This window comes from Topomyia yanbarensis, chromosome 3, assembly GCF_030247195.1.
Source record: "Topomyia yanbarensis strain Yona2022 chromosome 3, ASM3024719v1, whole genome shotgun sequence".
Lineage (NCBI taxonomy): Eukaryota > Metazoa > Arthropoda > Insecta > Diptera > Culicidae > Topomyia > Topomyia yanbarensis.
In genome coordinates this window covers 36,661,812-36,674,728 of record NC_080672.1, presented here as the reverse complement: position 1 = coordinate 36,674,728, position 12,917 = coordinate 36,661,812, and the positions used below count along the sequence as shown (strand labels likewise).

Here is a 12,917-nt window from a genome sequence, read left to right as displayed (position 1 = left end):
TTACTCATATGACGTCATCTTGCAATGTCCCATTGCTTGTGGCAATCAAAACTGGATTCTAACCGCACTGCGCACTTACTATTCTTCTATTAAATTCGTCTCATAGACTGGTTAGTTCGGCTATGGTCTGTCTATGAAAGAACCACCTCTATCACTTGAAATACATGTGTTTTGACAGCTCGCAGTTTTCAGTAGCAGTTTGATCAATCGCACTTTGAAAGGTTGGTGGGAAGTGCGCAATATTTGTTCCATTTTCTATTGGATTTCCTTACTTTAAGCTGTTTGCACACGAGGCAACAGGACACACACACACCACAAATAATATGCACTATGGCTATTGTTCTACCCTTTCCAACTCTATTGCTGTTTCCGCGTTGGAATAGCTAGAACAAAATCCATAGCGAATATTTTTTTTTGGTGTGGAGTCGCGTCGTGTGCGTACGACTGTATGGGACTGATTTGCGATCATAGGCAGTATAGGAACCTGCGAATTAAGAACCTCACAATCCAAAGCACACTACGACTTAAATAATTCCGCATGTTTTCAGTTACTCGTTGTCGTCCACATTTTGACCCGCTGGTATTGCAATCCTACCGGCCACGTTCCACTGTATCCGGGATTCCCTGATTCAGGTGCATTCGCGGTGGGTCCCCCCGGAGTAGAACTACTCAAAAAATACAGTCCATGATGGTCGAGAGGGTGCAAAGCCAAATGTGGTGCACAAATCAGATCGTTTCCGTGACTTCTCTGCGTACGCGTGCTTCGCGTAACTACCGTGTTCGGAGAGGGGCCGGTGGTGACCTCCACCCTCTCCCGTTGACGTTTCTACTACCTTTGGCTATTTTGTGTTGTGTGTAAATTTTCTCCGGTTAATTTTATCCCCTTTGCGCTTTGCTGCGTTTTAAATTCTATTGGACGGACAATAAATATTAATATATTTGCGTTGCACGATTTAAACTGTTCTTCCACCTGTCTGCTTTAGTATTCAAGATAACGAAATTAGCAGGAAGGGTCCAGGTTATTTAAGCGAAAAGCAACTAAGACGGAAGCTAATAGAACAGTACTTCGTACATTTTAAAGTCAGTTACGACTGGTTCACATTTCTGTTATCCCTGTCTTTATCGGCTGCAGGCAGACCGCGGACTACCCCTGGCCTTGCTAGCTTAGTTCTTGAACAAAAACGTTGCCTGCCTTTGTGCTGTAGCGGATAGATAAGAAGGTTATAAACGAAAGACTTTACAGAACAGTTTAGGAAGTCCAACCAATGGGATTTGACAAAAAACAATATCTCGATTCCGGATGTTGCAAGATTTCAAGGGAAGCGTTCAGAAAAAGAGAAACATTACCAGCAAAATGTTTCCCTTTCCCTCGCCTAACATCATTGATGACTCTTGCTGAGCAGATGCGAGTTGAACTCGTACACATTGCTCATCTGTTCGCCGCAAATGTTACACTTCCACGGATTGCTCTCGCTGTGGCAGCCCTTGTGGAGGAAGTACAGCGTCTGATCCGGGAACTCGATCCCGCAGAACAGACACTGCAGATGCCGTTTCGATTTCGGTCCACCGGACAGCAGCATGTCCGTTTCCGGTCCAGTCGACGTGATGGTACCGTTTGAGGTAGTTGCGACGGCCACGGCCGTGGCATTGTTGCTGCTGATGCTACTGCTGCTCAATGTTCCGTTGACGCTGGTGCCGATGCCGCTGCTGCTGCTACTGCTGCTGCTGCTAGAGCTGCTCGAGGAGGTACCGCACTCCGCCGCCGGAGACGAGGTAGCGTTGCAACTGTTCGGTATCGGACTGCTGCTGGCCGGATTGGGAGAGGTGAGCAGCCCGTTGCGGCTGGCACGGCTCGTGGCCCGGGCCGAGATTCGCCGTTTGAGATCCTCGCGGAGAAGCGACTTCAGGGGGGACACCTGGAAGAGGGAAGGGTACACAATTAGCTTTGGATGTAGTGTAGGATGTAGTGCATTGAAAATAATGCTAGATTTGATGTCGTGCCTTGTTCACGAAAATTACTAGTATGATAGAATATTGGGCGTGAAATTCTAAGTGTAAGTCCACTGATAAATCCACGTGATATTCAAAGAGCTGTTTCTGCGTTCCTTAGGTGAGTCCACGAAGAATTCCACGGGCCATTCTACACGAAATACCCCGTAAAACTCCATGTGAAACTGTACGTGAAATTTCAAGGGTTATTTATGTGCGGTAAAATATAGGTTAGAACGAATACTTGCAAATAATCGTAGCAAATTACTAAACTAAAACAAAAATATATGCAAATCAAATATATAATATATTTTCTAAATCCCCGGTATTAATAGTTCTGGCTCACTGACTTTCTTTGACCACTTTAACCACTTTCAATGGATCCGGATGCTTTGAGGAAGAGACAAAGACCCTGAATTAAATATACATCTCGTTGCGACGGTTGACTCGATTTCCACAAACTCAGGGTTAAATGAAAGGAATACTCTCCTTATTGAATGTTATTGAATTTGGATCGGAGCTCCGGTTCCAGAGTTATAAGTAGGATTGCCACCTCTGGGGAGACTTTGACCCGGAGATTTTCACTGACCGCGGGGTGGGGGGGGGGGGTTGGAGTTTGAGTGGAACTAGATAGAAATTGAAATCAAGGCGATTGCTCGGCATTTTAGAACACTTTAATAGCTTTTTAATAACGTTAAAATAAAGCTGTAAATTTTTCACGTTTGAGAACGGTTTTGTCGGTTCAATATAGTGTGGTATTTTACTTCCCCGACTAAGTGCCAGGAATACAAAAGCACCAGCTACTCTCGCTGTAGAGGATAAGTCGAACGAGCATTGCTTTCCTCCATAACTAACAGGAAAAAGAGAGTAAAGGAGGCGGGGCTGCGGCATTACATGGAATGCACTATGTGGTGTAGGTTATTCATCACCAGAGGTCGCAACTAAGGGACAAAACTCACCTACCCAACCAACAGTTAAGGGTCGCCGAAGGAGTGGCAACAACACCGGAAGAACTCGATTGATGTTGACCTAGTCAGTTGGATTAGAACAAATATCTGTCATACCGTGGTGCAGCTGGTTATAAGCACCACCAACAGTGAATTTAATTGGTAAAATTGCTGCAAAATAATTTTTTCAGATTATTTTGAACGACTTAGTGGGATGCAACATTTCAATTGTAGCATATAGCGAAATATTATTTTCCTTGATTTGTATTTGTTTTTCATTTTCACTGCTTTGTGGAAGAAATTCCACAAAAAAATAAATTATGCTTCTTCCCAGCAAACCCAGAGAAATTGATGTAAAACCCGGGGATCGCTTCCGAAAACCGGAGTCTCCGGGCCAAACCCGGAGGGGTGGCAACCCTAGTTATAAGTTGAAGAGTAATAACATAAAATCCTCTGATTTTTTGCCATTCTCATATAAAGAAAGCTTACACAATCACTTCAAAAAATTTCATTACAAAAGAGACGTGGAAAGTCGAGTGCCATGTACGATTCGACTCAGTTCGGAGTGATCGGAAAAAAATCTGTGTGTATGTGTGTGTCAAACAATGTCACTCAATTTTTTCCAACGGTGGCTGAACCGATTTTTACAAACAAAATATCAATATTTATTGCTATAATAACACTTTTGTGAAGATTTCAAACTACTTGAACCAAAAGTACTGCTCTTCTAAAAAAGGTGGCAATCTTGAGATTCAGACAACATGAATGGTTATATTCGCTAGCGCTGCCTAGTGCAGAATACTAAACGATCAGGGGTACTACTTCGTAGGTCTCCTGAGCAACTTTGATGAAGATACTGAAAATTGGAAACTGGGGATACAGCAGGCATGCTCACAAGCGCTGTCTAGTGGCGGAATACAAGACTACATATACACTCGTTGGTTTTGATCTCTTGAGCTACTATTCCAAAGACACCGTCCTCTTAAGAAATCATGAACTCGAGATACAGTAGGTCAAACAATGTCATGCTCATTACCGCCGCCTACTACCTACTTCGTTTTGACCCACTGAAAAACTATGCTGAAGACAGAGATATGAGAAGATTGACAAAATACAATGCTCGCTTCCGCAGCTTGGCGGTAGAATTTCGGCGTATTCATTCACTCATCCAAAAGGTTTGCAGAAGGCAGCTGTGCTTCAAATGATCGGGACCACGAGGACAAACGATAAAACTATCTGTTTTGTACAAAATACAATGCGTGAGTGTTCTTGTTACCAAATTTGGCGCAAGTGCCGAAGGGTTAAGTGTGCAATTTTGTGAATATATGCGACTTCGGATCAAACTACCACAAAACCCCAACTACCCCTTTTCTGCAAAAAAGAAAACAGTTTATATTTAATGCCTCTTCTCAAAATGGTTTAAATAGTAATTTTCTGCCAGCGAGTTTCAACGTTATTGAATAAACGGTATTGTTGCCATTAAGTTTCCCATTGTGTAGGGGAACATGGGGAGACTTGTCAATGAAGTAAAAAATGTAAACTTCTCAAGTGGGACAAATTTTCTCATCAGTCAAGATCACAATTTCGAAATCATCAACTTTGAAGGTTTAATAACTTCGAAGAAGTTTTCCAACATAAAACAGCGCATCTTTTGATATACAAATGCTAGTGATTGATTCTCCTAGAAGTAATTATGGAAAATTAACTCTTCAAAAATGCTAAGTGACTTGGTGTCTTCAGCAAAGTTGTTGATAATATCATTTTAAACAATTTTGCTGAAAATATGAAGACTACATGAATGCAGCATATCGAGATATAATAGAATATTTGGGAAACACATTTAAAGCCAGTTCTTTTCAATATATCTTTTTTTGTAAGCTTCAGAGACTCATACCTTGAAGGCAATATGAATTTTATTGTTTGTAAACCGCAGAATAGATTTATCAAATACAGTAATATCAGAATAACTTGTTTAAAATATTTTCTTTTGCATATAGTCTACTATATTTCGATTCTCTGAATATATAAAGTATTTAGGTCTTCAACAAATTTGTTTAAAATAGCATTTTCGAAAACTTTGCTGAGGACGTTAATTCTTGTGCTAAATTTTCTTTAAGATTAAATTAAATTAAATTCCTTCTGTAAGATTTAACCACCAAAAATCTTATATGGGAAGATGTGCTATTTCACGTTGTAAAATTCTTCAATGATACTTACGATCGAAATTTAACAGTTCCGAATAAAAGTGATCGTGACCGTTAAAAAATTATAGAGCATTTATTTTACTTTTCTTCACTATTCAAGCTCACAACTTGAAAACGAGTTCTAGTACATAGTACACAAAATTTTATTACGCCATTCAATTCAACACTTAAATATACACCATTAATAGCTTAAAATATTGAGACACCTGCTTACTAAAGATTATTCTAGGGTTGCCAGTAAGTTTTTGGTGTAACTAGTACTTGTATTTGTTTTTTGCGGTAAGCTTCACATTTTGGTTTAAACGCAAGGACATTTTTTAAAACAGAATTTAATTGATAAGTATAGCTCATTAAACTAATTTCATCAACTCGGTAATCTGAAAAGTATTTTTGAATTTTACTGAATGTGGTGAATTTGGCAGCACATGCATCTGGTATACTTAACCTGCAAAAAATGGATAACGCAGGGCTGAGTTTTGGAACAACTTGTGTTATCATTCAGCCCTTCGTTATGCAAATTTGCAATATTACGACAGATTGGCTAAGCGCGATGTTTTATGAAGTGCGGTCGTTCATTTCGATCGAGAAAGGCCGCGTGGAATTTTAGGTAATATGCGCTAATATATTGAAATTTTTACTAACTCTAATCTTGTTGTCGGTTATTCACATAATTGAGAATATAACAACAATCAAATGCTCATAAAAAACAATCCTGACCTGCTAGAGACAAATTGTAGATGTCATTTTTCATTATCTTCCATCTACTTTCCGAAACCTATTCTTGTTCTTAATCACATTGAGTTTTTGTCTCAACTCTACGCAATCTCAAAAAAATACATGTTCAGCAAATGTTGAAATGAATGTCCGTTTCTGGTGAGCAAGTTTTTTTTTATAGACAACTAGCTAATACCCGTCGCGCGTTGCTGTGACTTGCAACGAAATAGGAGTAGAGTAAAACACAATTTGTTCCGAAGAGCCATCCGGCGGGCAGATATTCCCTAACCAATAGCACACAAACACGTCCCATAACAAATGTCTACTACGTATATGTTTTGTTAAGCCGTTTGGGAGTCTATAAATCATATTCATACAAACGTTGACTTATATATATATATATATATATATATATATATATATATATATATATATATATATATATATATATATATATATATATATATATATATATATATATATATATATATATATATATATATATATATATATATATATATATATATATATATATATATATATATATATATATATATATATATATATATATATGTATATGTATATATATATATATATATATATATATATATATATATATATATATATATATATATATATATATATATATATATATATATATATATATATATATATATATATATATATATATATATATATATATATATATATATATATATATATATATATATATATATATATACATATACATATATATATATATATATATATATATATATATATATATATATATATATATATTGGTTGATTATATATATATATATATATATATATATATAATCAACCTATTCAAACTTAGCTTCCCATTCAAAAAATTGTACCAAATCTAGCTTTTGGAACATCTCTTCAAAAAAAGCTTATAATAATTCAGGCAATTGTTTTATTTTATATTGATGTAACTTGACAATTACGATATCTCGAATAAAAGATAAGTTACAAAATGCCCTACCCAAAATTTTCCAAAAGTCGTCATGATGCCTAAAACAATAGGCTCTCAATGTAGGAATCAGACAATATTCTTCCAAAAATACTTTGCTTAATTATTTTTTTTCAATCCGATTAATTTTGGTTGTAAGGTTGAACCTCCAAAACCCCCTGGATACGCCACTGGTTTATGTACATATTGGTATGATAGTATGAGGCAAATGCATTATAGTTTCAAGACTATGAAGACTTCTCCGGATAATAATGACCTTATACGTTGCGTTGCGTTACGTTGCGTAAGCACGGTATACTTTGTAGATTGCAGACTGATGACTCTTATTTCCAGCTAGACTGACTACCCGTAGAGCATTGTTTGGGATTAATTGATCCAGTCCACGCGAGAATTTCGCCTGAGACAGTGAGAACCACCATTGCAGGCCACTATCAACTTTACCGTAACTTGGGATATGAGAAAGGAAGTGTTGATGTGGTACTTGTTAGTATGTTTTAATTGCCGCAAGGTTCTACTGTATCGATTTTGTTGGCTATTTTCGGCAAATTTGAGACTAAGAGAAACGAAAGCAATGAAATTGAAAGACGGATAGGTATTCTAGAGCGAATCAGTTATAAACTTAGAACGGAAAACTAGAACTAGGCAGGCTCATATGGGCATGATCGAAAGGAAATGTGAAGAATTTTTTGCCTTCTGCAGAGTAGGAGTTGGGCGTTCCACCCAAGTCTACCGCATGGTCTATGGTAGAACATAACTCATCATCATGTTTTACCGCCGGCGTCGGCGGTAAAACATGATGATGAGTTATGTTCTACCTTAGACCATGCGGTAGACTTGGGTGGAACGCCCAACTCCTACTCTGCAGAAGACAAAAAATTCTTCACATTTCCTTTCGATCATGCCCATATGAGCCTGCCTAGTTCTAGTTTTCCGTTCTAAGTTTATAACTGATTCGCTCTAGAATACCTATCCGTCTTTCAATTTCATTGCTTTCGTTTCTCTTAGTCTCAAATTTGCCGAAAATAGCCAACAAAATCGATACAGTAATGTGGTACTTACTTAACGGAAGGCGCCGACTCAGTGGCACTCCCATAAGTACCACAGATTGGGTAGAGTATTATGCGTGAAATCATTTTTGTTCCATGCACCATTCCATGAAATGTCATACACTACCAGTCAATAGTTTTTTTTTGAATTTTGCATAATTGAGTGGGTTTCGCAGTAGACTTTGTCAAGCACGTGCGTCTTCACTATATCATGTTGCTACACGCTACTGGTCAGAGTGTAGGAGGGGGTTTGACGCCTTTGGGTGACGCGTAGATCACAAACAATCTTGTTATGACAGCTTGTATTCTTTTGATGCGTCGAGTACATAATACGTGTAGCATCTTAGTGCTACGAGAGCTCACCCCAAAAATTATAATCCAATTTTTTTTTAATATTTTTCTTTTTGTTAAAAGGTAGGTAGACAATTTTTTATATTGATAATCGTATCTATCGAAAAAATATCTATTCAAATTGACCTAATTCGAAGATTATCATCTCATTGTTGAGAAGTGAAAAAACAACATATTTTATGTGCCTATCGTAGAGAAATGGATTGAGTAATAATTATAAATATTAATAATTAATAACAATAAATGAAGAAAATCATAGCTTTTTGAATATTACATTTACATTGTAGGGTGAACTTAACCTTCTGACTGGTAGTGTATATGTCCTGCTGCTACCGACCAACCAGAGGCACGAGCAGTAGATATAAGAAAACTATTAGAACCTAGAATGAATTACTCATTTGATAAGGTTCATTGTGATGTCCATGGAACAAGATTCCGTTTATTAGTCACACATTTGTCAAGAACATAAGTCACATCTCTCCACGTGTCAAATTCGAAAGTAAGCTCTAGAAAAAAATATCATGATAACGAGCAAATAAATTATGAAAGTCGTGACTAAGATTCTAAAAGAACATAAATCATACTATTAGTGAAAAATATAAAAAATCGTGACTAAGATCCTGAAATCATGAACATAAATCATAAACATAATTCTTCTCGTGAGTAAAATATCAAGATATCGTGAATAAAAATTACGAAAACCGCGACAGAGATCTCAAAATCAATTCACATTACTCGTGATTAAAATATCAAAAATCGTGACTAATATCCTGAATTTATGAACATTTATGTCACAATTTGTTATAGCTCTTCCCCATACTAGCGTGGCAGAATTTAATAATAGTCCATTATAGGTAGGGGAACTGGGCTAATTTGGACCTAGTGGGGGTTTATGAGCTATAGAACTGGAACATGTCAACCGATTCACAAATAAATATTTTTTCCTGAAAGCGTGATCAATTGCGCACATTTTTTCTTAAGGCGACTTTTTCCGATCTTTTTCCGTATTGGGTATAAATGGTTCTGCGCAAAAGTATATGAAAGGTCCGAATTACCCCAACCCTGTTGCAATTCGGACCACTAATTTCTTATCGATTTTTTGCAATAGAAATGAATTCCTATTTTTGCCTAAGGTATTCTTTTTTGCTTATAATTCACACATTCACAATTTCGATTTGTGAAATGAAAGGCTCTTTTTAAAATATAAAACTTTGTAGTAAATATACAATAAAAAGTAAGAACTGGGTCAAATTGACTAAAAATAGCTATGCTGTCGAAATCTGTCAACCGATTAACGAAAACTTATGTTTTTCTGAAAGCTCGTCCGAATTCGCACACTTTCCTCTCAAACGGTTTTTTGTGATCGTGTATCAGATCGTATATACGGCAAAAGGTCCGAACAGGACCAACCCATATTCTATTATTCACACACCTGTTAAACGAAAACAGTTGATTGTCTCACCCAAATCAAGATATTAAGTGTCCGACTGATCCAAGATCACGATAATGCACTTGATTTAATTAATTGTTGTTGCCAACAAAAATCTTGTTTTTGGCTTACACATTTTTCAAAAAAAAGCGCTCCGAAGCAACATTCGTCCCAAGCGGACGCACACGAAAACCGAGAGCCGCAAAATTTTGGAGATAGAACAGAGTTACATGACAGTCATGCAAATGATCAGACATTGCATTTATCGCTCATATGAGTAAATGCGCCCCGATAGTTTGCTACTGCGACAATAAAAACTCACATTTTCACACGAAAAGTTATTGGCACTCACACAACTTCTCCGGATAAATACAACGTGTTATTTCTCCGGATAAATAAAACAGCCGGAGAATGAGTGAATGAGTTTATCACGGTATCCTTTTTGCGTTCGCTACTTTGCTATCGTTATTCCAAAACACGAAAAAAACAAGTCTATCATGCTTCTTTGCCGCTTTTCTTTGTAATTAAATGTCTTTTTTGAAGTTTTAATTGATTTCCACGAAATTAAAATTTTATCATTTTCTCCGGTGAGAAGGAAAAAGTCAAATAAATTTTATCCGGAAAATCATTCTCACGCTATTTATGGAGACGGAGAATTTTGCGACTCATCTTATCTCGAAAAAGTTAAACATCGGATAAGCTACTTCTCACGTGAGTGAGAGAGAATTACAATGCCTGCAAATGATATATACGCTTTTCATAATATTACCATAGCTGAGAAACAGCTGGGGGTCCGAATTGGCCAGCGGTCCGAATTGGACTTCCCTCTATTATTACAAGCATAATGAGATCCCGTAACTTGAAATTTTCTACCTTGTTCGAGTAAACGTTGCGATATTACAATGAAGAGGCGAAACAGAAAAAATATCGATGCTGCGTTCCTAAACTATTTTAATATCATGCACAAATCAAACGCTCCTCGTCTCCAAATAGTACGTATTTATTCTTAGCTCATAGGCTATGGAACATTTGTTCTTCGTGCTAAAATGATTGCCGCAGATTGGTAATTGGTTCTGAATCAACCCTCATACATAATTCAAAAGTCATCATTTACTCAGACAAGACCACGCGTATTTCCCACGCGCATTAAAGACCCAGTAGAGTCGTTTCCTAGTTGGTCAAATAAAAACTAAACAAACAAATAAATTAGTTTGCTCAGTCTAAAGAAATCAAATCAAAGCAAAAAAACCTATTTTAATCCACCTAGCGGTGCAATTGTGCCTTTCTCAATCATGAATCACGAGAATGTGTGCGTTGTTTATATTCATTAAAAACTTTTAAATGCATATATTACATTTTATTAATATACATCACATGACAACTATATACAGGACAATAAATCATTATTCGAGTTCTAAAATTTTGAAAAAGAAAAAACAGCCATGGTAATATTGAACTGAAAAAAGGTGCGAAATCGGCAAAGTCCCAAAAAGTCGATTTTTATAAAAAAAAAATTTTCGAGATAACATAAAATCTCGACGTTTCATACATTTTAAAGATGTTTGGCATCAAAAATACGAATTCGATTTCTGAAATTTCATGGGGTCCCCCCTTTGAAAAAAAAATTGAGTTCCGGCTTATATGGGAATTTCATGTGTGACCGGACCGTTCAGTCTATATTTCCGGAACCATACAAGCGATCCGTGCGAAATTTTACAGACATCTGTGGGGATAATATAGCTATCATTTGGGACTAAGTTTGTGAAAATCGGTCCAACCATTTCCGAGAAACTGATATGAGTTTGCTAGTTATGAAAGATGGCCGCTTTACCCGGGCACTTCCGGAACCGTCTATGGTGGTCAATGTAGTCAACGAAAGTTTGTTTGGCCGTCGGTGACCTAGAACTGCAAAGTTAAGTTATTTGAGAGACATTTTAGCGAAATTTTTACCTTTTTTGCTTCCATCGGGGTATCGGTTTGAATCACAATTTGCTATGTGATCGCACGCCACAACCCGTAACTCCGGAACCGGAAGTCGGTTGGGGATAAAATTTAATAGCCATTTACGGGGACGCAACATCTTTCATTTGAGACTAAGTTTGGTTGATTCGGTCTAGCCACCTCCGAGAAACCGATGTGACTGTTACTCTGAATTTGGATACTTCCGCCGGGGCTTCCGGAACCGATGATGGTGGCCAATGTGACCAAAGAGACTTTGAATGGCTGTTAATGACCTAGTACTACAAATCGAAGCAGTTGTGGTCACATTTTGGAAAAATTTTCACCATTATACATTCATTGCAGAATTTCTTAAAATCGACGTTTTCTGCGTGATCGTACTCATCACCCTGTAATTCCGGAACCGGAAGTCGGATCCATTAGAAATTCAATAGCAGCCTATGGGAACGTTGCACCTTTCATTTGGGACTAAGTTTGTAAAAATCGGTTCATCCATCTCTGAGAAAAGTGAGTGAGATTGTGTTCGCGTACACACACACAGACGCACATACACACACATACATACACACACACACACACACACACACACACACACATACACACAGACATTTGCCGAACTCGACGAACTGAATCGAATGGTATATGTCACTCGGCCCTCCGGGCCTCCGTTTAAAAGTCGGTTTTCAGAGCAATTGCAATACCTTTTTATTGAGAAAGGCAAAAAGGTGCGAAATCGGCAAAGTCCCAAAAAGTCGATTTTCATAAAAAAAAAATTTCGAGATAACATAAAATCTCGACGTTTCATGCATTTTAAAGATGTTTGGCCATTTGTTTGGCATCAAAAATACGAATTCGATTTCTGAAATTTCATGGGGTCCCCCCTTTGAAAAATTTTTTGAGTTCCGGCTTATATGGGAATTTCATGTGTGACCGGACCGTTCAGTCTATATTTCCGGAACCATACAAGCGGTCCGTGCGAAATGTTACAGACATCTGTGGGGATAATATAGCTATCATTTGGGACTAAGTTTGTGAAAATCGGCCCAATCATTTCAGGGAAACTGATGTGAGTTCGTAAATTTTGAAAGATGGCCGCTTTTCCCGGGCACTTCCGGAACCGTCTATGGTGGTCAATGTAGTCAACGAAAGTTTGTTTGGCCGTCGGTGACCTAGAACTGCAAAGTTAAGTTATTTGAGAGACATTTTAGCGAAATTTTTACCTTTTTTGCTTCCATCGGGGTATCGGTTTGAATCACAATTTGCTATGTGATCGCACGCCAC

The 12,917-nt window shown here is 37.4% G+C and overlaps 1 protein-coding gene across 2 annotated transcripts in view; it reads right to left on the bottom strand.

Moving 5' to 3' along the window:
- Window positions 1-231: 231 nt before the first annotated feature.
- The window catches only part of LOC131688897 (zinc finger protein ztf-16-like), a 188,847-nt gene continuing 176,161 nt past the window's right edge, over window positions 232-12,917 (bottom strand). For both annotated transcript variants that reach the window (XM_058973509.1, XM_058973510.1), the window contains exon 4: window positions 232-1,916. In XM_058973509.1, the coding sequence (XP_058829492.1) occupies window positions 1,380-1,916 (537 nt within the window). In that variant the 3' untranslated portion in view covers window positions 232-1,379. The remainder of the gene's footprint in view (window positions 1,917-12,917) is intronic.